Source organism: Cinclus cinclus, chromosome 5 (assembly GCF_963662255.1).
Source record: "Cinclus cinclus chromosome 5, bCinCin1.1, whole genome shotgun sequence".
In the NCBI taxonomy this organism is placed as follows: Eukaryota; Metazoa; Chordata; class Aves; order Passeriformes; family Cinclidae; genus Cinclus; species Cinclus cinclus.
In genome coordinates this window covers 24,991,818-25,017,903 of record NC_085050.1, presented here as the reverse complement: position 1 = coordinate 25,017,903, position 26,086 = coordinate 24,991,818, and the positions used below count along the sequence as shown (strand labels likewise).

At 35.9% G+C, this 26,086-nt stretch overlaps 1 protein-coding gene across 1 annotated transcript in view; it reads left to right on the top strand.

Moving 5' to 3' along the window:
• The window catches only part of GABRA2 (gamma-aminobutyric acid type A receptor subunit alpha2), a 57,020-nt gene extending 31,170 nt beyond the window's left edge, over nt 1–25,850 (top strand). The window contains exons 4-9 of the mRNA XM_062493492.1: nt 6,573–6,793; nt 9,093–9,175; nt 12,113–12,256; nt 12,973–13,125; nt 21,390–21,592; nt 25,542–25,850. Coding sequence (XP_062349476.1) covers nt 6,573–6,793; nt 9,093–9,175; nt 12,113–12,256; nt 12,973–13,125; nt 21,390–21,592; nt 25,542–25,850 — 1,113 coding nt within the window. The remainder of the gene's footprint in view (nt 1–6,572; nt 6,794–9,092; nt 9,176–12,112; nt 12,257–12,972; nt 13,126–21,389; nt 21,593–25,541) is intronic.
• Nucleotides 25,851–26,086: the final 236 nt, after the last annotated feature.

Genomic DNA, 26,086 nt, shown 5'->3' with positions numbered 1-26,086 from the left:
TCCCTATTTGTATCTTTTACAGAACACTCTTGTCCCTCCTTGGTGCTTCTTTTAGACTCAGAGTTCACTCTACATCAGGTACATGGAAAAAAAGAGAGAGAAAATTATTCAGAGAAGGTCCTTTTCATAAATTAATATGAATAGAAAGGCATTTTGTTCCCTAGACACTATCATTCAAACTGGTTAAACACATTTTTTCCAGATTTTTTTAATATTTTATGTTTAGACTAAATGCTTAGACAAAAATGACTGAAGTTGACAGTTTAGACAGAAATAAAAGGCTTGAAACGAGTTCTTCAAATAGAGAAAAATTGTGCTGCAATTCCCTAGAAATATTCCACAAATTCTTGATAGTATTAAAGGTCACATGTATCTGTCAGACATTTCTTATGTATTTAAAAATGAATACATGTTCCTTTGAAATGCAGTGATGGGGTTGTATTTCAGGTTTTAACAGGGCTGTTAAGGGTTTTGATAAAAATAACCAACAGTGCAGTTTCAAACTACAATCCTCCTTCATCAGAATATTTTCAAGGATTCTATTCACTAGTATGTAAGATCCACACTCCAAACGACCTGAAAGGAATTTCTGGCTGTCTGCTATTTCATTCTATGTTCTGTGCTGTGTACACATCAGGAAGTAGGTTTTGGAGAAGAGGAAATGGACTCAGTTTATTTATCTGTGCAGCGAGGTTTGATATTGATAGTGCAAGTACTTGTGCAGAGCCTGAGTAGTCAGTGTTTATGATTGGAGCATTGAGGGGTTCAAAGGAGAGCTCTTTCAGTCCTCATATTGTATGACAATTGCTTGTTTTTAGACAAGAGAAAAGTAGAAAGTGAAAGGGATTTTTTGGTCCAGTCTGGTGAGTGGGCCTGGGTAAAGCCAAGCAGTACAATGATGAAATAGCTTATGCAGACTGTGGTGGTGTTTTAGTCCTTCTGTGTTCCATCTGCACCCTGCATAGATCAGCCCACAGAGACAACCACCAAGATAACCAACTAATGATGCCATCCTCCTACTGTAAAGCTAATTTCAGCACTCACTGAAAATGTCTAGTGTGCAAGTTTAATAGAGTGAATTGCAGAAGTTGCATCACAAACTTAACACTCATCACACCGATGAATATGAGTTTGTGGTAAGTGTGCATATACTGGGCAGGTTATTTTTCTTTGACTGATTGCATTTTTTTTTAATCTTCTGTCTAAACTCCTTGGTTTTCTTGAATGTAAATGTGATGCTTAGATGCATACCAATCATGTCAGTATTCTACAGCACTAGTTACATACTAAGGTTGGTAATATTTTTAAACAAATCCAAAAGAAAAATTGCATGTTTCCTTAAGGCAGATATGAAAACAAGAATGTACATTTTAAGAATTAAAATGAAGAAATTGTACTGATTTAAAAATAAATATTAATATGCATTTCCTATATTAGCTATGTGAGATTTAGGTCCATGAGTCTGCACTATCTCATCAGTGTTTCAACCACAGTATTTCTAACTGTTTTAAGGACTTGATGAAAAGTTATATGTGCCATTTCCCCTTTGCTTGCTTTTAATTTTTTTTATTTGCCTTTTAGAAGTTTTATCTTTTACAGTACTTAAAACTTGGCTTTGTGGTTATATATATTTGTCCCTTTTTGGCTTTAACAGTGGTCAGGAAAAAGACAAATACACTTTAAATAAATTACTAAGAAAAATCTTTACAAGTAGGGAATGAGGAACTCTGGCTTGAGCTATTCGTTAAACAAAATTCTGTGTTCCAGAAGGTAATTAATAAAATGTTCCGTCTGCTTCAGGACAAGACTGCTTGCTAATGGGCACTTACAATTTTTGAGATATTTGGAACACGTCCATCTTTACTCCAGATGCTAGAACTGCAAAAATCTGCCAACCACTTTTGGAAAGGATGAGAGTACATTTTTTGTTGTTTGAACTTCTCCCATACGAATCTGGCTTTAGCAAAAAAAACCCCAAAAACAAACAAACAAACACACAAAAAAACCCATGTAGTAGGGAAGAATTTCTTATATTTGGGTCAGTTAAAGCTTCTGCCAGAGATACTAGCATCTTTTCTATGGTGCGTAGTGTTATGCACAACAATTGCATATTAGAAGAGAAATGAAATATCCTCACCATTTTATTCTTCTGACCATTGAACTGGCAGAAGATCAAGTGCTTCTTAAAACTGTGGCAAGAATCTCATTGTCTGCACCTAAAATTTCATTTAAGGTAGTAAAATACATATTTGAAAGATTATGTTTAGTAATGCTGCATTAGAGTCTGGCTGTATAAGCACCATTTTAGACACAGCACAGAAGGAAGCACTTTCCTGTCTAGAAATTATCACAGGAGTCCTCTGAAGACCTGGAAGTATGCTCCTGTGATTTTGTGGAGATGCTGCACTATATACTGGAGAGTGGCTAGGTCATATCCAGAGAGAACGGGGTTTTTTTTAATTGGAGAATATCTGCAGAATGAATGAAATTAGTATCAGGTATTAATCTGAGTAATTTTTCTAGAGTCCAGATTTGCTTTTGTTAGAACGTTATTCTTGACTGAAAAATAAACATTACACAGCATTTACTACAAAGGGATCAAATATATCGAATAGGAATTAGTCTCAAAATCTTTATGTAGCAACTTTTTGTAGCTGGCTTTTTATCATATTGATTATATTCAAAATACTTCAATACCTTCCTATTCTTTCATTTTTTAACATGATAAACCTCAGTAGGGATATTCATGATTGTAAGCAGAGTAGATTTGTCACAGAAGGGAACATGGGATCAGTGAATATAGCACTGGTATGCAAAGGCAAGGGTTGTATTGTGCTATTTTGCTTTAAATAACAATTTAAATGGACAATGACAAACCTGAGGTCCCAGTACTTCCACTGAAAAAATGCAAATATTTCTGTAGAAAGATAAGTTATTCAAGAAGTATGTGAGATGTTACTACTATTGTGGTAAATGGAAACAGAAGCTGTTTGTCATAATTTGCACCAAACCTTGGTTTATTCCCTGTTTCCAGCTTCTAAATGAGATGTTCTGAAATAAAGATCTCCAGCACAGACTGGATGGTGTTACAAACCACCCTAAAGGTGAGGGTAACTCAGGTTTTTATTAATTGTTTCCTGAGAGTGGATTAGGATGAAACAACACTGAATGATTGATGTTTAGATATAGATAGATATAGATATATAGATTAGATATAGATGATATAGATATAGATATAGATAGATATAGATATAGATATAGATATAGATATAGATATAGATATAGATATAGATATAGATATAGATATAGATATAGATATATATGAGTTAATTTTGGACAATATTGGTTGCAGTGGAAAGGAAGTATGTAGCCATTTTTGTTATCATTATCAATGGCAATATAGTAGTACAAAAGCATAAAAACAGCACTGAAGAAAATTTATAAGGAAATGATAAAATGAGAAAGAAAAGAGAGAATAGAAAGATATCATGACACATGGATTCAACAAGATCTGATATAATTTCAGTATTTGTTAGTCAAAGTGATGGTCACAGTTTTGATCTGTCAGGGATGGGGGAAGCCCATGAAGCATAGAATTCAATGGGCTAATATATGTTCATGTTTGCATGGGAGGGCCCAGACACCTTTCCTGGGGAGGAGAGTTTTTGACACTGGCTTTTGCAACACCTTGGATCTGCTGCAGTTGTGGACCATGTGCAGTCCTCTGGTGGAAGACACCAGCAATGAGTCTGGCAGCTATGGTCTCCCCCTTCCAGACCCAGCCAGGGCTTATTTTCAGCACATCTGCTGAGCTGGTTTTTCTTGTAGATACATTCCTCTCACCTTTGTTTACTTCTCCTTAGACCTGAGATAATGGGACAAAAGTAGCACCTTTATCACCTCAAGTTCCCATCAGGGGGCTTAACTTACTGTCCAGATTTCCAGGAAATCACAGAGACAAATTGGGGAGAGGGAGAGAGGGGAGTTCTGGGGTCTCAGATGAGCAGTTCCCATGGTGGGCAAAGTCCTTCAGTGATAACCTTAACAGTGTTAGAGCCATTAACCATTACCTGTGGATCAGTCAGAGATTTCTCAGTAGGATTTCTCAGAGCTGCAGCTCATTCTACTGCTCATTCTTTCCTGCTCATTCTACTTAGCTGTTGCCATGCAGCAGGTGCGGGTTTTTGTGAAATGTTGCTTTTTTGATCTAGTGTCTTTTCATGTCTTTTTTTTAATTTTATTTTTCTTTTCTATTTTATTTCTCTTGTAATTCTTTTTATGATGTTGGAAGACAGTAAAAAAAAAAGAAAAAGCAGGATCTTTGAAGTTCTTTATTGATAAAACATTGCAAAAAAGTTGAGATTTATATTCTCATCTTTTATGTGCAAGGATGTTTGTCAAAAGAACCTGTAGGACATATCACTCTCTCCTGTTGAATTTCAGTGGAATTTCAAAGTCTTAATTCCCTTCAGGCTCTTCTTCCCAGTTCTTTATGCCTCAAACATCAGTCTTACTGTAGAAATGATTTATTGGTAAAGCCCCTCAGATGCCAACCATGAGGAGGATCTTAGGACAATTGTTTGCCTTTAATTACCTGGTATTTCTATCCAGTTTTCATATACTCCCCTGCTGTTCCTGATCCTCCATGATATTATGCATTTTGTAACTTTCTCTGGTCTGCAAATTAACTGATTATTTGTAAATGGGATTTAAGTCACGTGATATTTAGCAAATAAAACAACATATAAATCAGCAAATAAAACAACATGTAAATGGGCAAATAAAAGAGGATAATTAAATGTGATCTGTCATAGAGAACTGAACAAAGCACTTGTTATGAGGCAGTGTCTCTAGCAGAGATGAGGTACTGAACAAAATCAAGTATAATATCAAAGGAATACATGTTTTAGAGGTTCATGATTTTGTATTAAACAGATGTATTTACTAAATTTTTTGTAGAGATAATAGAAAATGGAATTAAAGAAAACCAAGCAGATTAATTTTGAGTGTATTGCCATGTTAGTTTTATTAAATATTATTTTGAATATTTAAAATTTTTATTAGAAAAATGACAAAATTTTGTTACGTTAATGTACAATCTCTTGGTATAGCTAAAAACTGAGCTTCTGGTTTTTGTCAGGTTAGCTTTTAAGTATCCATAATTTCCAAAATATCTATCTCTTTGCATTTGTTGCTGTTCATAAAGAGAACTGTTTCTCTCCTGCCCCTGTCCTGCTCCTTCACGTAACAAAATTGTCTTTCCTTTATTCCACATGCTCTCCTTAGCCTCTGGCCCTGACCTGGAAAAGATCCTCTCAGCTCTTTGACTCACAGACCAAAGGAGCTGAAGAGTGCTGTCACTTGTCACTGTCTAGTCAGCACTCCTTTTGTATCTCTGTATGACTGATGGAGAAGAACCTTAAGCCTTGTTAATCAGCACACAAAGGAGCCAGCAGAAAATGATAGAGGCTGATAAGTTCCTTGAAGTCACTTTTACATTGAAATCTCTTGAAAATTTTATATTGGTTAAATTTTATCAGGTCTTGTCCATCGTTTAATGGTTTATGCCGAGCAATTGCAGTAGTACAGACTGTTGCAGCATACAAATATTTTGAAGTCATGAGACCAAATTTTGTACCTGTCCAACAAAACAAAATTGCACCAAGGTAGCATTTGCCAATACACTGAATACAGTTTGCTTCCAACATGGTTTTTAACTCTCCCATATCCGATTTATATGCTGTGCTGACAGAAGCAAAACACCAAATCCATTTCCAGTTCCCCCTTGGAGATAGCTGATGAATTTGCATTATGAGTGTCTGATCAGTTTTCTGTTTGTTTTAACATTGTGATTTAACCCCAGCCAGCAACCAACTGAACAGCAACAAAACCCACCAGATGGGATACCCAGCACTGGCTGACACAGGCATCTGGTCTAGGTCATCAGTCTGTTTTTGGTTGCATCCCTTTTTTCCCCAGCTGGCATCAGAGTAAGGTTCCCCAGGCAGTGTGTGTCACCTGTTAATCATCAGCTGTTGTTTCCTACCTACGTTCTTTTGTTCATAAAACTCATGCCACTACAGAGCCTTACATTCCTCTTTGGAAAAATCTTACATCACTCTGCTTGTATATACTGTACCCTTTATGGATTGCCTTGTTTCCTTACTTCCAGGCTCAGCCATCCTCCATGCTCTTGAAATGCTGGGTTACTCTACAGGAGAAGATACTGAAACAACTATTTAGTGTCCTGTGTATATTTTCCTTACTTTCCTTCCTTACTGTGTTTACTGAAATTACCCATGCCACAGATACTTTGTACATCAAATGCAGAAATCTAAATATTGAAAGAGTTCAATATAAAAACAGCAGCTAGCAATCATGAAGCATGTCATACCCATAATACACTGAGTTCCTGTTTATTATTCTCAGTACTATAAAATTTTTTGTGATGACTGTTCCCCCTTGACAATTTTGCTAAGGGAGTTTTGCAAACAAAGCTTTTCTATTTTTGTTCTCAGAAAGCAGATTAGTGTTTCATTGTGTCAAAAAAGCATATATTTATTCCATTACAGGAGTACACAATAGATGTTTTCTTCCGTCAGAGATGGAAAGATGAAAGATTAAAGTTTAAAGGCCCAATGAACATTCTTCGACTAAACAACCTAATGGCCAGCAAAATCTGGACCCCAGATACATTTTTTCACAATGGGAAGAAGTCAGTGGCTCATAACATGACTATGCCAAACAAACTTCTGCGAATCCAGGATGATGGGACACTCTTGTATACCATGAGGTATGTCTGTTCATCTCTACTCAAGCTATTTCCTGATGTGATTTTTCCATTCAACAATTAAATCAAGTTCCAGGAGAACTCTCCTTTGTATAATTTCTCTTGAAGCAGAAAGAAAGCTAGAAAAATGTATGTTTTGTTTCAAGTTCTATTAAAAATCTCTTGGCTGATAATGACTTAGATCACTTTTAAAATTTTTGTATTGAAGATATTGAGCACCTGAATAAAGTTATTTGAGACTTTCAGGTAGAGTTTACCAACTCTCTCTTAGAATGCTGAAATATTGTAGGAGTTTAGCCTATTACTGGGGCTGTTGTACTGAATATGTGAGCCCCTAAGCAAATTTTATTAAGATCAGGGGCAATAAAAAACAATGCAAGAATAAAGAGGTAATAAGGTCTCAAATTCTTTCTAGCAAGAGCTAAAGGGAAAATGTGTCTTACCCTGTAATTACTGTTTCTTTATATCTAATTAAAAATTTTAAGACAGAAATTTTATTTTTTTCAGCTTGTGCGTCATTTGTATCTAAGATAAATATTTAGCTGGTTAAATGTATTAAATTTGTTCAGAAAACAGAATATAGAATAGAAAAAAGTATAAAAATCATATGTACACAGGTATTAGTAATATTTTTATAAGACTGACTTTTTCTTTGGTAACTCCTTTGGAAATAACGTTACCTACCTGTGCAAATCTTTTTGAAATATTTACCCAAATTTCCAGAAACCCTTGACTTAGTTTTTTCTTTTTCTTGGAGAATACTTAATAAATTGAAGTTGTTGTGAATGTCGACTTAAAATCCCCAGCCTAAGTAAGATAGAAAATGTGAACTTCAAAGTTAACATATACTGTGGTAGTTTTTCCATGCAGCCATGCCAGCATCCTCAAAATTCAGGTTTTCTACACAGCTCTGAAACCCTTGGAGTATTGAGTGTTGATGGATAGACTGCAAATGATATGGGACGATGTAGTGGTTGGAGAGATTCAGAAAAGTTTGCTTGAAGTAAATTGAGACCCCTGTGTTGTATTTTTGCTTTGGCTCAAATCAATATTTGAGAATTATCTGTATAAGCTGACTGAAATTCTCTTCCTTCATAGGCTATAGTAATCATATACTATAAATAATAGGAAATACTGTTTGAAACCATTATGGAGTAGAAGCTGGGGTAGGTTAATTATAATTAACTAAGCATTTTCGTTACTTGTAAGTATGCTGGTTCTCAGGGTATGAGATGAATGTGTACACTGATCTAACTGTTTTGCCTAGATTTTAAAGAGTTATTTTTATGGTGTCTACATAAAATGTTTGTGTGATTTACATCAGAGGCTCATGCAGTTCTTTCCTTTGCCTTCAGCTGTTTGCTGACTCTTATCTCTCAGTGCCCCTTGAATACAGATAAACACTCCTGGGGAGTGGAGGAATAGAAATGTGAAATAATTTTTGATGGAAGGTTAGGAGAAAGTAGCAGAGAATACAATGACTAGGAACCACTGGGAGTACAGAAGGATGTAACTGATGTTTGGGGCTGGATGAAGAGGAAGAAAAGGCATACAGAAAAATTCTCTACTCAGAGAAGATTTACAGGATAGGAAGGAGAAACACAGGTTTTTTTCCATGGCCTTTTTTAAAAAATTAAAAATAATGGGGAAGTCCATTAAAAGCTTTCTTCAAATTGTTTTAAATTATTTCTTATTGTACAAATCCCCATATATGATAGTGGGATATTGATGAGGTTTTTTCACAAAATGAGCAGAAGTGGATCCTTTGTTAACATACTGTCACACTTTACATAAATATAAAGAATAATCACTAGTAACATGGAGAATGAACAGCAGCAATCTTTTAATGAGCACAAATATTTTTGCTCTGTATCTTCCATTAAAACTGTAAAAAAAATTTAATTCAGAAGACTGGAGTAGGGTTCTTTGGTAAGTTAGTTATATTTTAGATGATTTTTAAATGAGCCTTTAAAAGCCATATTATCACACATGTTCCTCAAAACATTATGAGAAGAAAATTATTGTTCGTAACAACCTGGCATTACTTAATTTATATTTTTCTTTAAATGACCTTTTTTCATAATTTTGAGGTCAGCTTTTACAGGTTCTTGATCTCATAAGTAAATGCCTTTCAAAGGAACACATGGAGTGGAAGAAGTAAAAGCTGATTTAAATTCTTGTTAGTTTAATATAAAATTTCAATTCAGTCCACTAAATCTGTATGATCTCTGTTTATTTCTGTGGAACTGATATTCTTGCCCTGCTAAATGACTTAATTGCATAGAGGTCTTTTGCCTTTTAGGCTTACAGTCCAAGCTGAATGTCCAATGCACTTGGAGGACTTCCCTATGGATGCTCACTCGTGTCCACTGAAATTTGGCAGCTGTAAGTATATAATGTGACCTACAGCCTTTGGTTAGTGAATATCTAACCTTTGTCAGCACAATTTTGTTTCAGTAAGTTATTACATGAGAAATGTAAACCACGAGATGGGACTTTAAAAAAACATTGTAACCTGACCCATCAAAATCTCTTTTCTCTGTTCAAGTGTTGTTTCTTCTAGCGTGTTTTAAAGATTTCTTTACTCCAGTTAACAACAAAAGCCCTGCACCTGATCCACACTGCACTGGTCTACTTTCATTGCAGTGTGCAGATCATACTGACAAACAGCTGGATGCACACAGCCTGTGTAGTAATAACAAGGAACAGATCAAAGACTTCAATGAGTGGCAAATGAGATTAAAATTTATCCTGACAACTTAGTTTTTTATTGTTAATGATATTTTAAATGTTCTAATGCTCTTACTCAACAAAGGCATTAATGAATGGCGTTATGTGATAAAATTCATTCTTTAGTGCACCTGCATATTACAGACAGGTGGAATTTGACCTCACTGGTATTATTTTTAACAGCAGCGTTATTTCACCTTCTTAGTGAAATTACAGCCATTCTTTTTCTTCTTCATTATATATATTTCCTGGATTTTGTACACTAAAACTTTTTTTTTTTTTTCATTGGCTGCAGCCTACATCCTACATTCTCTGCTGGGCCCAAGAAAGGAAATTTTTTTTTCTTTTTGGTTTTTTTTTTTTTTGAGGAAGCAAGTTAAAGCCTATAAATTCTGCCTGACTTTACAATAATTGTAGCAACCACAGAATACAGTACAGGGGATATGCTGCCACTAAGGACTTCATTAACCACATGATGCTTGTCATAGCACTGTGCCTCTCTGCATACTCTCTCCATCGTGCTCCAAAATCCCTTTTCCTTGAAGTTTGTAGCAAAATAAACAAAGCCTGTGCTTCTGATGATGCTTCCACACTTGAAGGAAATCTTAGCTATGGAGATAAAAGATCATTATAATGAGTACTATTAGCATCATGGAGGCTTTTCTTGCCCCCTCACTCAATATTATATTTGTAATACATAATGCAGCCTAAATAATTAACACCAGAGATAATCAGCCAAAATCAGCTACTGACTAATAATATTTACATAAATGTTCCCAGCAAGACATGTTGGATTTATAAGGTGTTGCGGGAAAAAAGACTCATATGTAGCCTCAAAACAACTTGAAAACTCCTGAAATAATGAAACTCATACTCAGGCCAAATGGCTACTTTCTTCATGAGCAGGTTTAGGTTGGAATCCCTTATGTGTACTAGACTTTGTGTGAACCACTTCCTTTTTTGTCTTTTTATTGCTCTTGATTATTTGTTTTTCTTACCAGCTTGCTGTTTTTTTCTCTCTGTGTGTTTTTCTAATAATAAGAGGAATTCCAAATGTGAGAAATTTGATTTTTAAAAAGTGTATTTCATTTCCCTCAAAGTCACCTGTGCTCCAGCCTGCTGGCACCTTCAGGGGACTCTTATTTCTGTTCATTTTCAATGGCTTCACACACATTTAGTTTCTTTACCTAGGACTCATTTCTAGATAACTATCCATTTTTCAGCTTTTATTCTGGGATAGAATTTTAATGATGAATAGTGGTGAAAATAAGCAGGAATCCTGAGGATTTTGGTTTAACTAAGGCAAGTTTGCCAGTGGTATATATTTGTCACAGCTCTTCATGTACTGCTAATCTTGTGTTGCTAGGAGGATCATCAGCATTTATGAATGTCTTTTTATGCACAAGAGAAAAGCCAAACTGAATGTATGGGAGAAGCTGTAGCTTAATAGATTGCTTTTTTTATTCTTTTCAAAAAGTCTAGCTGACAGTGAAGAGAATGGAGACAAATCAACAATTTGCCATACTGCTGGTTTGCATTAAATCAGAGATATTTTTGTGGAAAGCTGGAAGGATAGATGGGAAGTGTTAAAAATCTCTACTTGCTACCCACCTGCTGGATTTTGTTAGTCATGCAATTTATGGCTAGTTGCATGAAGAAGCTACTTTCTGAGAAGCCTCTAGAGATTTCTCAAGTGAAAATGTTTGCAGACCAACAGTAATGATAATTTACTTTTTAATTGCACTGCAATTATGGCGTAAGATTTAAAAGGTACTTGTCTCAGTCAATCAAAATGAACACACAACTTCTTCCATTGGTGGTTTACCCTTTTCCTTTTATATTGCATTTGTTAGTAGATATTAGACTGTAAAAACTTTCAGGACATACTCATTTTTTTCTTACTTAGTGGAGAGATGTTAGTGCTGTTTAAAATACAGTGTTAATTTACTTTCATACTAGTTTATTTTGCGGGACCAGGCTAAATGTATGTTTGATCACAAATGAACTAAGAGAGCAGCCTGTTTAATGTTGGTGTATCCTCCAAAATAGTGGCAACTAGTGAGATTTAAGAGGCTAGGCAGGACAAGGCACCAGGATGTTGTTACTGCTAGTCTAGATTTCGACTAATAATAAAATTCTTGTGATACATCCCCCAAGTTGAGAGTGGAGACAGTGGAATGTTAGAACTACACAGGAATGAATTTTTAAAAATGTTGTGTCCTAAATCTTGTAAATCGTTTCTGTTTTCATCTGTCTTATCACAAATTATAGGATACGTATAATATCTAATTTCTGGCAAGACTTTTAACAGTGTAGAAGAAATGTTTGTAGTTTAATAGAAATAAATTGTGGTTAATAAGATCACAAGTGAGTGCAAGATCACAAGTGAGTGCCCTGTTCCCATGCAACAATAGGCACTTACTTCACAGTAAAGCTATTTTAAACAGCCAAAGATATTTTTTACCACATAGTTTTAATTTCTTTGGGGTGAGTTTTTATTTTAAAAGTAAGTAGCTCTTGTAATTCTGTGAGTTTCAATGGATGCTGTTTAATTTAAATTGCTGATGAAATGTTTTACCTTGTTTCTCACAGATGCATACACAACTTCAGAAGTGACATACATTTGGACTTATAATGCTTCAGATTCAGTGCAAGTGGCACCAGATGGCTCAAGACTGAACCAGTATGATCTTTTAGGCCAAACAATTGGAAAAGAGACAGTTAAGTCAAGTACAGGTTAGTAAAAGATATTTTGGAGAAAAGGCAGATACTGGCTGTGAGAGCTAAATTCCAGGTGGTGTTAAAGGCTTCTGAAAAAGAATGTTGCAAAATGTGATCTATTAGGCATGTACTGTCCAAGTAACACAGAACAGCACTTCACTGATTCTTTCAAATTATAATTAACTGGTGATAGCAGTGGTGAACTTGCCCTCAGTAACTGATTTTTAAAATTCTATATGGAGTTCCATGTTAAATCCCAACATTTGTAACCCAGGGTTGTGATATTTGTTAAATTTCATATTGTAAATGACACAGATTTTGTCTATTAAATGGTAAAGCAGACAGGTTTCAAACATACTTCCCTTCCATCGTGTTTTTGACATTAAACACTGGACTACTCTGCTAGACTCAAGATTGCTTTCTTGCACATGCTGGGCATGGGATGGACCCCCATGACTGCTTTCTAACCATGATTAAATTCTCAGAGTGCTGTTGTGTGAACGCAGAGAGTTGCTTATGAGCAGAAGCCTTCAAGGCTAAAGTGCTTCTTGGTGCATACAAGAGTTCCTGCAAGTTCCTTAACACTCATCTTTCATGGAACACAGTGGGAATAAGAAATAGCTGTACTCATTGTTTCCCATAAATATAGCAAACTTTCTCTTATCAAAGAAGTGGGCTTTCTTAAGATGATAACCTTTTGTTTTTGTATTTTGTTTGTTTGTGGCACCCAGGTGAATATACAGTAATGACGGCTCATTTTCACTTGAAAAGAAAAATTGGTTATTTTGTCATTCAGACTTACCTCCCCTGTATCATGACTGTCATTCTGTCTCAAGTGTCATTTTGGCTGAACAGAGAATCTGTACCTGCCAGGACAGTCTTTGGTGAGTATACTGACTAGCATTAGCTCTGTTTGCAGCAGCTGAAGATGCTAGAAAATACTTCTGAAGTAAAGGGCTTATCCATTCAAGTTCAAGTGCTTGTAGAATGTGACATGATTCCTAGCCTAAACAGTTTTCAACTGCACCTTACACATCTGCTGAGAATCCCAAAGATTTTGGAAATTAGTACATACAAGCAAACTGTCTTCATATATCCTTGACTCTTTTAAGAGGAAAAAAAAAATCACAGAATAGAAAAAGATTATAATGTTTCTATTTAAAAAGTAAATTTAGTAAACTTAGATGATTTTCTGAAATACCTTACTTGGTATTATTCAAGTATTCTGGTACTTGGTAGATAAGTGAATTTCTAAAATTATTTGTAAACGAGGCAAATTAAATTTGAATTTGTTGATTTCCTTATGTTAAAATTTAAAGTTGAAGTTCTTTTAAGGAAACCCTATTCTGGGGTCTTGGGCAATACTTTTTCACTAATTCAAATTGGAGATTACGGTGAGGCAGCAGACAGGTTCAGCAGAGCAGTAAAAAGGTATTTCTCAAAGTAATAAATGTCTTTCTTATTTTCAAAGCAAAGTTAATTTAGTTTGTTTGCTTTTAAAGAAAAAGAAAATAGCACAATATCGGTGTAGAATCATCCATAAAACATGCTGCATAGAATTGTAAGATTAGTCATCAGTAAACACCATGTACTCTTCAAAAAATAGAACAAACTCAAATGCACATTAAGTATGATGCACCACAAAGCATTTACTCTCACTCCTGGTAGAGAACATGCCACCCAAAGCATTGTGAAATTGTAGGTTTGAATATGAGCCTTATTGGAGTCAGATGAAATAGGTCAGTGATTTCAGTGGGACCAGAATTCTACCATGGTTTACCAGGCAGCTATCAGGCAGATTTTTTTCATCCTTCTTCAAAATCTTCTGTGAATTTATGCATTTTTTGATTATGAAAATGTATGCTCCTGTTTTCCGGCTTTGCAGTACACTGTCAAATCCTTCAATATCTCTGTCTTTACCCTTTTCTGTAGCCACCCCAGTATATTTAGGACAGCGTGACTGGTTTCTTCAAAAAAGGTCTTGCATCTGCTCTTCCTAAAACGCACTTTCTGTTACTGTGTCACTGCTAACAAGGCACTCCATCTATAACAAAGCCCTGGGATAATTTTCCTGAAATGTGTCCCTTCCTGCACACCTCTTTCTTTTTCTTGATTTCTTTTTTTTTTAAATTTATATATATTTTTAGGAATAAGTAGTATCTGCATGGCAGCCTGCTGCTTTGCTCTCCTGGAGTTTAGTATAACGTGGATAATAAAGTGTCCTGCTTCAAGATGTCTTGAGGGAAGGGCATAGGAGGGCTGCAAGAACAGAATCACACCGCTCAGTGACATGAAACCTGAAATCTGTTTCATAAGAGCAATGGGTTTATTGCAGACACAGAAGTTTTATGCTAGTATTTTATTCCTGCTGCACAGACATGCACCCTGTGTGCCACTCAGGGCTCTGTCCCCTCCAGGCCAGTGCAGACTGGCACCCTGAACCCAGGGAAACAAGACACATCCAGGCTCTGCCTGTTGGAGAAACCTTAGTCCTAGAATGCAGCATTTGCTCCTCAGGCTCAGCCTTCTTCATTGGGTTGGGCTGGATTTTCCCTGAGGAGCTATTTCAGGACATTCTTTTACACTCTAGATGAGCTTGTCAGCATAAGCTGCCAATTGGCTCTCTAAATCAAGTGGATCTCCCAGTTGTTCTCCATACCTACTGGCAGGAGTTGTCACTGGGATATCTGATACCCTCTGCTCTCTTGCTGGAATGTTACAATTAGTCAGAGTTTCATAGCAACATAACAACATAACAAAGTTTGTCTATTGCTCTTTAGTGGTTTTGGACTGTACTGAAATACTCTTGTCACTCAGAGCTGGGCTGGTGCACTCAATGTTTCATCGGGGTGGTGCTTTGAAGTAGACTCCATCCAGTGACAAAAGAAGCCCATACTACAGTTACGTTAACGCAACAAGCTACATTCATCAGGGAATATAAAAATTGTAGGGGATATTCCTTTACGCTTTTATGGATCATACTTAATTTTTGGATTTTATATGGCATTGTCACTTGCTAGACACCCATCTTTGCATTTTATATTAAATATATCAATATTAAAATATAATTAAATGGAAGTTATTGATTTAGACAAAGTGTTTTTGTAAATCAATGAGAATCAAGGAGAAATTTATTTCAATGACCTTCTTGAGAGCTAAAGATCAGCCACTGGAATACTGTTCCGCTCAAAGAAACATAAGTTCTAATTATTCAAAGCAACACTTAGCATGTATTATTTCATTGGTGAAAGGAGTTACTTTTCCCTTTCTATTCTTATGCAATGTGGTTTCAAATTCTAGGTTAACACTAGGGGTTGGCATAATGAGGCTTATTTTACAGTTGAGCTCTTTAATCCCTTTTCTTTAGGGCGTCTACTTAATATTGTTGACCTACCCCATCCCAAATGAATTATGACCTAATGCTTCAACTTTGCTTAAATTATTGGAACAAGAAAGTTTTGTCATCTTTGATAAGTCTTGAATGTGTTTTCTGTAGCAGATAAATCTGATTGCATTCTTAATGAAAGAGAATAAGACTCGTTCATAATGCCTTCATTTAGTGCAAGATTACAATCTGTTTCATTTAGTAATGTGTTTATTGTTATGTATCCAGTGTCAACAATACTAGCAAAACTAATCATGTGCACCTTATTGGATTCTTGCTTCATTTTTAGTGAGTCATAGCATTTAGAAGCATCACATATTTGAATAGCTACATTAGATGCAGGTGACAGAAAATCAGAGATTAGTTTTCTTAGTGCTATGGTTATCTATGTTTTAACTCACATGGAGTATCAATGAGAATGATAAAATAAATGTAGTTAGGTATATATTCTTTGCTAACTGAAGCAGGAAAGGACAAAAATTGATCTTAATATTTATTATATTGTCCAAGATGACGAATTTTAAATTCACATAGCTATGTTCTTTTGTCAGTTCACTGTAATAATTTTATTGTTATTCTGCGTTCCTGCATCTCTTTTTACTTGTCTTGATGTGGGTCCTTTCCATGGGTGCAGTCCTTCAGGAATGGACTGCTCCAGCATGGGTCCCCTGTGGGGCCTCAGGTCCTGCTGGAAACCTTCTCCAGCACAGGTTTTCCATGGTGTCAAAGCCTCCTCCAGGCATTCACCTGTTCTTTTGTGGGGTCTCCCGTGGGCTGCAGGTCAATGTCTGCTCCACCATGGACCTCTCTGTGTTCTGCAGGAGCACAGCTGCCTCCCCATGGTTTTTTCCACAGACTGCAGGGGGTTCTCCTCTGGTGCCTGGAGCACCTCCTCCCTCTCCCTCTCCTCTGACCTGGGTGTCTGCAGAGTTGTTTCTGTCACATATTCTCACTTGTCTTCTCTGGCTGCAGTTGCTTCTGCTCAGTACAATTTTTTCTCCATCTTAAATATGTCATCCCAGGGGCACTGCCAGTGTTACCCTTGGGCTTGGGCTTGGCCAGCAGTGGTGGGTCCCTCTTGGAGCTGGCTGGCTTAGGATCTCTCAGGCATGGGGGAATCTCCTGGCAGCTTCTCACAGCAGCCACTGCTGTAGCCCCCCACTAACAAAACCTTGCCATGCAAGCCAAAAGCAACTTTCTAATTGTGACACTAGAGAAAGCGGAACCCAAGAAAAGTTCATATTTGTTCTCTGGTTATTTTTACATGGGAATTGAATAATAGAGACCTGGCCTTTTGAAAAATTCTAGAGATACGAAGTACCATTTCCCATTTAATTGAAAAAAAAATCTCAATTTACTTTATTATTCTCTTCTTTCACATGCGGCAGATTATGTTTTGTGCCGTTAGAGTTATCCCACTACTCACACATTTGTGTTTATAATTTCTAAATTGGTTGTTCCTGGTAAATGTAGATATAATAAGACAGTGATAGGCCTTGGGTACTGGAAAACTAGCCTTGAGTAAGAGCTGGCTGCAAACAAACTAATATGTGCCTAAACTTAGTGGTGTGTGCAGACACTAGCTCATATTCCAGTGGTGGCATAATTGCATGCAACTTTTTCTGGAGTTGGGGTAAATAGCACTTGCCGCTGGGCTTTGGGCTTGTCTGTTACCAATGGGAAATGGTGTTCCACTGCTCAGTATTGATACAGGTACTGACTTCACCCTATGGATTGACACGTAGCTTACTCAACTGATTGAATGAGACTTTTCTGCTTCCCAAGCTATTTAAAAAGGCTGGTTTGTGTTGTTGTTTTAGTAAAAAGGGTAGACAGAGTGCTTATGCTATTTTCTGTAATCATTCTCTCAGTGGTTGTTGACTTACCTGCTGGTGTTTGATCAAAGTCATGGTACACTCCTTTTGTATTGCATTCTCTGGTAACACATATGCACTAAGCAAATACAAGCAAACTATGTAGTAGCCAAATGTTTTGGTGCAATACTTTAATATCATGCTACATACAGAATTGTTTATCTTTTGTTTACACTTCTAACTATTTTGGTCTTGGAATGATAAAATGAAGTAGCAATTTGTATCTCTGAAATGGTCAATAATATTTTCTTTCTGCTGTTATTTTTATTTATGAATTTCTTTGGGTTTTGAACCAGTTTGGGATATCTAATTACCAAAATACATTTGCAATTTCTGTTAATGAAATAAAACTATGAAATTAATTTCCTAAATTAAAAAAAGAAGTTTTTAAATCCTTTCATGATATGTTCTTCAACCATTATGCGTAACTTTGCAAACCTCTGTGATAAAAAGATAAAATAGAGGGAGGAGTAGCCTGAAATTATAGCATATAAAGCACACTTAAAACATTTTGTACAAAGTGTTTGCAAAGCTACAGTACCTCTTTATTACAGAACTGTCCTTTTCTAACTCATTAATTAGGCCTTTCATTTTCAAAGGAAGTGTCCAAACTCTAGCACAAATGGCTAGAATATGTTTAGTTGACCGAAGTCTCTTCAAATTAGAAAAAATAGTTAATACACAAGGGGTGAAATTAGGGTCCAAAAATTTGTCCCTGTCAAGGAGTACCCTGACTTTTCCACATAATGTGGGCATAAAGTAGTCACCATGACAGATTTTAACTTTAATATATATGTGTTAGCTCTTCCAATTTCCACTCTGTTTCTAGTTAGACATTTCTATTTTTTCAGGTTACCTCTTCCACTATTACAAGCATAAAAGAGCTGGTGTTTTCCAGAGGTATAAGTTTAGTGCTGGTGAAAAGTGTTGAATTTGCAGCTCTGGAAATGGATTTTCTCTCTCCAGTAAGCAAATGCTGTTTCAAGAGCAGCACCATAAAAAAAAAATCCCAGACAATCAAATAGCTCCAGTCTTGTCTTGGCTTGAATGGATGAACCTGTAGTGATAGAAGATATTTAGTTTTATAGGCATGCACTGTTGCAAGCAAATCTTGTAAGGATGTTTACTGTTAAGTAAAAAATTCTTGGTCTTCTTTGGAGAAAGGAAATGTCGATGGTTTATTTTTTGGATCTTTTTCAAAGACAAACTGATGACTGCTCTTGGTCCCTTACAAAATATGTGAATGTTTCTTCTGGCATCAATTCAGTTGCAATATCTGCTGGGTGCTAGGCTGTAGAAGATATTCTTGACCTGTATGTAAACTGTGTTTTTTCTACAACATAGGTAGATATGCAGTCTTTACATAGTCTTTTAAATATTTATTGACTACTTCATTGTAGGGGCTATAATCTACTCATTGTTCTTTATACCAATTTTAGTTTTCTAGTGTTATGAAGTAGATAAGCAACAAGGAACACTTTTGTTCTAATCAGTGCATGGGTTTTGTAGGGTTTTAAGTTAAATCTTTGTGAAATAAATGAGTTTTGTTTTACAAGTTGACCATGTTCTTCCACATGAATAACTTCTCAGTCCTCTCAGGTTTAGCCATGGCAAGGAGGCAGGTTATTTCCATTCAGTCCTTTTTCATAAAAAAGACTTGATAAAACTGATTTTTCAAATTAACTATAATGTGCAAAATAATCTGTCTTTTCTCTGAAGAATAATAGCAGTATAAAAGGACTAGAGAATCCTAAACTGACAGATATTACAGATTAAATTTTCTGTCCAATTTTTTCCCATTCACTTCAGGTTAAATGACTGTGGTAGCTTGAACATCACCAAATTTATAGAGTGAAGGAATAAATTAAAGTATGTCAGCCATGGTCTGACAGCATGCTGGTTGATTAGCATTTGGGTCACAAAGTGGTGTAACTTGCTGAACTTTTTAGAGAAATAGTCAAGTGGCAGCACGTGGCAACAAGATATACATTTACAATGTTTTAAGTGAGACTAGGAAAGGTCAGCAGTAAATCTTAAAACAGATTTTTGAAGAAGTCAGTGTGGTTTCCAGAAGATTAATTTATTCTATAAAGTGGGATTTAAACTGAGCAGTACCTTAGCAACTGTATATATTTACATGCAGATAAGGTCACCTTATATCTGAGAAACGTTCACTTTACTGATAATTCTGTATAATTATAATGATTTATCTGCAGCTCAGGACTGGTGTTAAAATTTACATGTGATAATTTTAAATGTAAGATAGGCTGTCTTTTCTCTGAAGTGCTGAAAATAATTATGCCATATGTTCTGTAAGTGTTAGGAGAGACTGAATTCTTTACAAAATATATTTTGTCTACAGACTTTCATACTGTACTGTATGACAGCTGCGTCCTTTTCATTGTGTAGGCTAGTAGATGCCAACAGTGTCATGGCTGATTCCAGGCCAAAACCACTTCTTTATTTTATGGAGGCTGAAAAACAGCAATTAGAGATTTATGTTTGCTAAGGTGTCTTGATACTGTGTGACTCAGCAGGACGTTTCTGTGCGTTGTTTTCCCTGCTGCATAGACCTTCGAAAGCCCTGAGGCTGAGTCCACTTAGCTTTGCTCTGCCACCCTTTCTAGCACCTTCAGAGATGGAGATCCTTTACTGGAGGGATGAGAATTGTGAAGTCTGAGGAGATCTCAGTAGATGTAATTGCTGCCTCTCTTCTCTTTCACACAGTGGCTAAAATTGCTTCTTTGCTTGTAGCAGAAGGAAAATCAGAGCTATGTCGATCCTCCAGAACCCAGGTGACAGATTGCTGACAGCAGAAGATCTGGTTTAGGGGGAGTGACTTTACTTCCTCTTGGGAAGCCTCCTACAACAATTTTATGAGAGTGTATTTGTTGAAGCTGTGATGTGCTGTCACTAATATTTCTGCCATGGCATCTCCTTTGCCTGTCATAGTGAAGTGTAGGTTTGCTGATCTGTGCTAAGTATATCACTTCGTGTCGCTTTTAATTCTGGAGATGTACTTAATGGTGCACCACAAAGGGAATAGTTTAGTTGGTCTAAGTGTGATTCAGCCTGAAAGTGGGAGAACTGATTTACTTAAGGATAAGTATATGGATTTCTACTTGCTAATCTGATTCAGAAAAAGGCTCTTCTCTTCCTTTCCTCCCTTGTATCTTCTTACGGATTCTTTTGGGAGGGAATTTTTTTTATTTACTGGATCCTCATTGTGTAAAAAATACTGCAAAATCCTTTTAGTAACTGCCACAGTGAATGCACAACCTTCCTGTATCACCAACTCTTGCAACTTTTGTTTTCTGAAATATAATACAGTTACAATAATCTGTCATTTCAAATCAACGCTGTTCTAGAAAACAATCCATGTTATCTGAATGAGAGCTTACCTTGCTTATGTCTTTGGGTATGTCACTGAATGGTTAGGAGGACAGCTACTGTAAAAAAAAAAATCTCATAACAAAAGTGTATTTGTGTGGTAATTTCAGTAAATATCAGTGCCCGACCTGCAGCTGTTACAGAGAAGCCAGTTACCAAACATTAAGCTATTATTCATTATCACTCTCATGTTGTTGTTGTTGTGAACAAATTTTTTTTTTTCCTAAAAATAACCTAACATGCCCTGATAGGTTAAAAAATAAGAAAAATCAGCAGCTCATTAAAAAATGGAAGTTTAGACAAGAAATTGAGCTGAAAGTACTTCAAAGAAAAATCCAGATACAACATTCAATATAATTTCAGCAATGTCTGTCACCAGCTTAGAAAAAAAATTTGCACTGAGTTTAAAAAACATACCATAATATTTTTTGGTCTATTTTTGTTAATATTCAAAAGCCAAGTGAAATTGTTGATGTTCTGTGTTTGTGTCCCCTTGCAGGAGTAACAACTGTGTTGACAATGACAACACTAAGCATCAGTGCTCGAAATTCACTTCCCAAAGTAGCATATGCAACAGCTATGGATTGGTTTATTGCTGTTTGTTATGCATTTGTATTCTCTGCATTAATTGAATTTGCAACTGTTAATTATTTCACAAAACGAGGATGGGCCTGGGATGGAAAAAGTGTAGTGAATGATAAGGTAAGTCCGAAGGAAATAGTCCTGTTTCCAGTCAATTAACTAAACCAGCTCTAATAATATTGTTTTGATAGTTTGCTATATAAAAAAAGAAAAAGATGCTTTAAATCAAAAGAATCTAGATGTATTTTCTGTCCCAAACAGAAATCTATCTGCCCTTATGTGGCTAATCTCATTTGGTCTCATAATCCAGATTTAGTTATCAAGAACCACTATTGTTTTATTTTGGAAACTGTCTGTCTTGGTTTTTGTCTCCTCAGATACAACTGTTTATCTGATAATTCATAAAATTTAATCCATGTTATATTGGTTGACCAGTTTTTTTATTTTTTAATTTAATTAGGTTGGAAATAAAAAAATACAGAAATATATAATGCATATTAATTTTCATGGTATGTAAGGTTTATTAAAAATTAATATCCCTATATGGAAGTACTATGAATAACAAAATCCAGAACTTCTGAACATATCCAGTATTCTGAAACTTATCCCTAATGATAGCTAGACATTCATTTTGAAACTACTTTAGATAGCAGATGTACAAAATTCTTCACCTATGATATATTGATGCTTTGAGTAGACAGAAACAGTCATGCCTTAATTTTCTGTTTTTTATAATGGTTCAGCCATGATGGACTGAAGAAGTTTTTACCTGATAGAATTTCTTATTTCACAAACAGAATGAGCTGGTGACACACCTAAATTAGTGTATTTGCAGTTTAGAATTGTAATAACACAGAACAATTATTAAAGCTCACTAATTTTGACTATCTCAGTCCTTGATTTTATCAATGGAAACAGATTTCTTCTGAAAAATGCACAGATTTCTGTGATTCTTTTTAAAATAGGGTAGAATTTTATTTGCTTCCTAAATGATCATAGTAAATGTGAAGCAGGTTTCATGAACTGATTTTTCATCATTTGAATGCATAAAGAAGCAAAATGTCCAGTTAATAGTAAAGGAGGATTAGAAAAAAATGTTTGTTCTTTCTAATTCCCTGTGACTTCTGGAAGGGCATGAACTATCCATAACTTCAGGATCTGTTACCTCCTGCTAGAGGTAAATCAGAGCAAGTTTATCAACATGTCATGAGTGAAGCTTTTCAGACTGGCACACTGCCCTGGCATGGTAGTAGTGTAGGGAGCCCTTTTAAACTCCCTGATCATCCTAAGGTTATTCCTTTCAAGTACCACAGTGTTGCCTCATGATTTTAGGAGGGGAAACTATTTAACAGCTAGGCAGTATTCCTTCCCTAGGAGTGACAATAGCATTCATTACATTCTAAGATTTACATGCCATCCATGTGTCCAGTTCTCTACTTTCTTCAAACTGATTTAACAAAAAGTTAACCTTTTAACATAGTCATAGTTTCTCGTACAAAAATATCATTCATCTTTATTGTGCAGGTCTCATTAATGGTATTACAGATACCTTTTAAAAACACACTAATTGAGTCTGAAAGGAAGGACTTATAAATGAATTAAAGTGTTCCTCTCATAATTTGATTTGGTAATTTGCTCCTTTTTTAGCTGAACGCATCTGTACACCTAAAGCCAGGCTTACTCTTCACCAAATAAAATGAAATGTGTTTCCTCAGTGACAGTCGCCTGTGTTCACATTACATGGAAATTCTTGTCTAAGTGCTGTTGACACAGAATTTGCCTCACAAGAAAGCAGGTGCAAAAAAAGCTACATATTTGATCAACTATTTTTCTCCAGTCAATAAGGAACAATGCTGAATTCCCAACTCATTCCCAGATTCTCTTTTTATGTGACCCCCTTCTCCTAAGACAAGGTATTTTGGGCACAACATCTAACCATGAAGATCTTAGCAAGATTTTTAGATGGCCCAGCTAAATATCAAATTGGATGTAATTTAAAACCAAAATTGCAAAAGGAATAGATGCCTCCCAGTGGAAGTAAAAAATTGAAATGCACCTATATGAGAAATGTCAAAAGAATTCTCTTACTTGCATCACTTCCATCAAATTAAAAATCAAAACAAGCCAATACAACAACTGATGAGTTCTTACATGATCCAGAAATTAACTATTTCTTCATCTGCTTAATTCTATATTTTGTGGAAGAGATGAACTAAATCTAATATTTATTTGCTTGTCTCTAAATTGCATACATATATTTTAAATTACATTATTTTATTGCATTATATTTTATATACAAATTATTTATTTATATGTATGTAAATAATATATATATTGCTTCCTGAGAACCTGCCTTCCATTCTTTCCCGTAGGTTATTAGAAATTCCTTAGTCTGAGATTGCTGCAAAGCACTGGATCAATTTACAGCATTAGTCCTACAGCAGAGCTAGTCTGTGAGCCTATGTATTGGTCTAAAACCCCAAGCCTGTATTCAATTCCTATACATCCCTGTGCCCATGTATACACATGGACTCTCCATTGAACTAGCCCCAGTTGAACTTTAGCCCTTTGAAAGCATACACAATCCCATAACAACACAGAATTGGTGAAGTTGGAATTGACCTCTGGAGATCATTAAATTTATCTCCCCTAGTGCAAGCAGGGTCAGCTAGGGATGGTTGCTCAGGGTCATTGTCCAGATATTTTTTTAATATCTTTGAAGATGAAGATTCCACAGCCTCTCTAGGTCACCTGTGCCAGTGCTAGGTCATGCTCATAGTAAAAATCAGAGGTTTTTTAATACTAAAATGGAATATTCTGTATTTAATTTTGTGCTCATTGCCTCTTGTCCTTCCACTGATTTCACTGGGAAAAATCGAATCTTCTTTATCCTCAGATATTTGCATACATTGATAAGACTCCCCCCGAGCCTCCTCTTTTCCATGTTGAACAGTCCCAGCTGTCTTGGCCTTTTCTATTTCAGATGCTTCAGGCTTTAAACCATCTCTGTGGTCCTTCACTAGACTAGTTTCATTATGTCCTTGTCTCGCTTGAACTGGGAAGCACAGAACTGGATCCAGGACTCCAGATGAGCCTCAGCAGAGCTCAGTGGAGGGGAATGATCACTTCCCTTGGCTGGCTGGCAGTGCTGTGTAATGCAGCCCAGGAGGCTGCTGGCCTTTGTTTCTGTGAGAGCTCACTGCTGACTTGTGTTCAACTTGGTGGTCACCCAGACTCCCTGGGCTTTTTCTACAAAGCTGCTTTCTAACCCTTTAGCCTCAACCTGCACTGGTGCATAGCTTATTCCTCCTCAGGTGCAGGACTTAAATGGCCATTTTCTGAGCTTCATTAAATTAACTCCATCCCACTCTCCTTATCTTCTTTTTTTAGGTTCTTAATCCTGTTTTCATCATTGTTATGCATTTTTTTTACCAATAATTTATGAAAAACAGAAATAGTTCTATGGCTAAATCTCAGCTCAGTTCTAAAACTATTTGTCCAGATTCCTTCTTTTATTTAATTGCAATCTCTTCCTGACCTCTCTATATATGTGTCTATGTATGTATAGGGGTAAACGCATTTCTCCAGAGTCTATAAAAAATGTATACCCTTAAGTGAAGTTAATTTATTTATTAGTGGTATGTTATGATGTGCCCAAATAATAGTCATGCTAGTTTTACATGAGAAAAGGTGCCTAATTTTAATTTTACTACAACAACACGTAATGGTCACAGAAAACATTGTAGCAAACTTGCAATTCTGTTGTAACAAGACTAATGCAAAGCCACTACAGAAAGGTCAACTCTTTTCCAGTTATGCTTAAAATCCCAGTAACAGAGACTTCTTCACATAACTTCAGTAGGGCATTTGATGGTGCAAGAGCAATCCTATGTCACCTCAACCTTCTTTTTTGGATAGACTGGAAATGTCTTTCTTTATATCTGAATTTATAGGCATAGTATTTATTTTAATATTCACACTTGTTTATTTTACTTTTGAAATTATATTTTATTAAGTCTATTCTGGCAAATGCGCATGACATATTTAACTTCCTACTGTCTTCCAATAGAAAAAAGAAAAAGCATCTGTCATTAAGAAAAACAATGCCTATGCAGTAGCTGTTGCCAACTATGCTCCAAATATTACCAAGGACTCAGTGCTACCAACCATCTCCAAGAGTGCTACAACTGCAGAACCCAACAAGGCAAAACCAGAAGCAAAGCCACAAGAAGCAAAGAAGACATTCAACAGTGTTAGCAAAATTGACAGAATGTCTAGAATAGTGTTTCCAGTCTTATTTGGTACTTTTAATTTAGTGTATTGGGCTACATATTTAAACAGGGAGCCTGTCTTACTTGGCTTTGCACCATCAACCTAAAAGCTGACTTGCACTGAGGACTTCAAGCATCATTCTAATCAGATAGGTTGTTCGCTATGTACAGTCCGACTAATAACTGCTAATCTGTGAACCATTATGTACAGTGTGTATATAAATGTCTTGTCTCTGTGTCTCTAAAGGAGGGACACAGTGTTAGTTCATGGGTCTGTAAACAGATAGCACCCATGGCAAATACAGCCAGCTCTTTAACAGTTAAACCCAGGGGACTTCTGTTA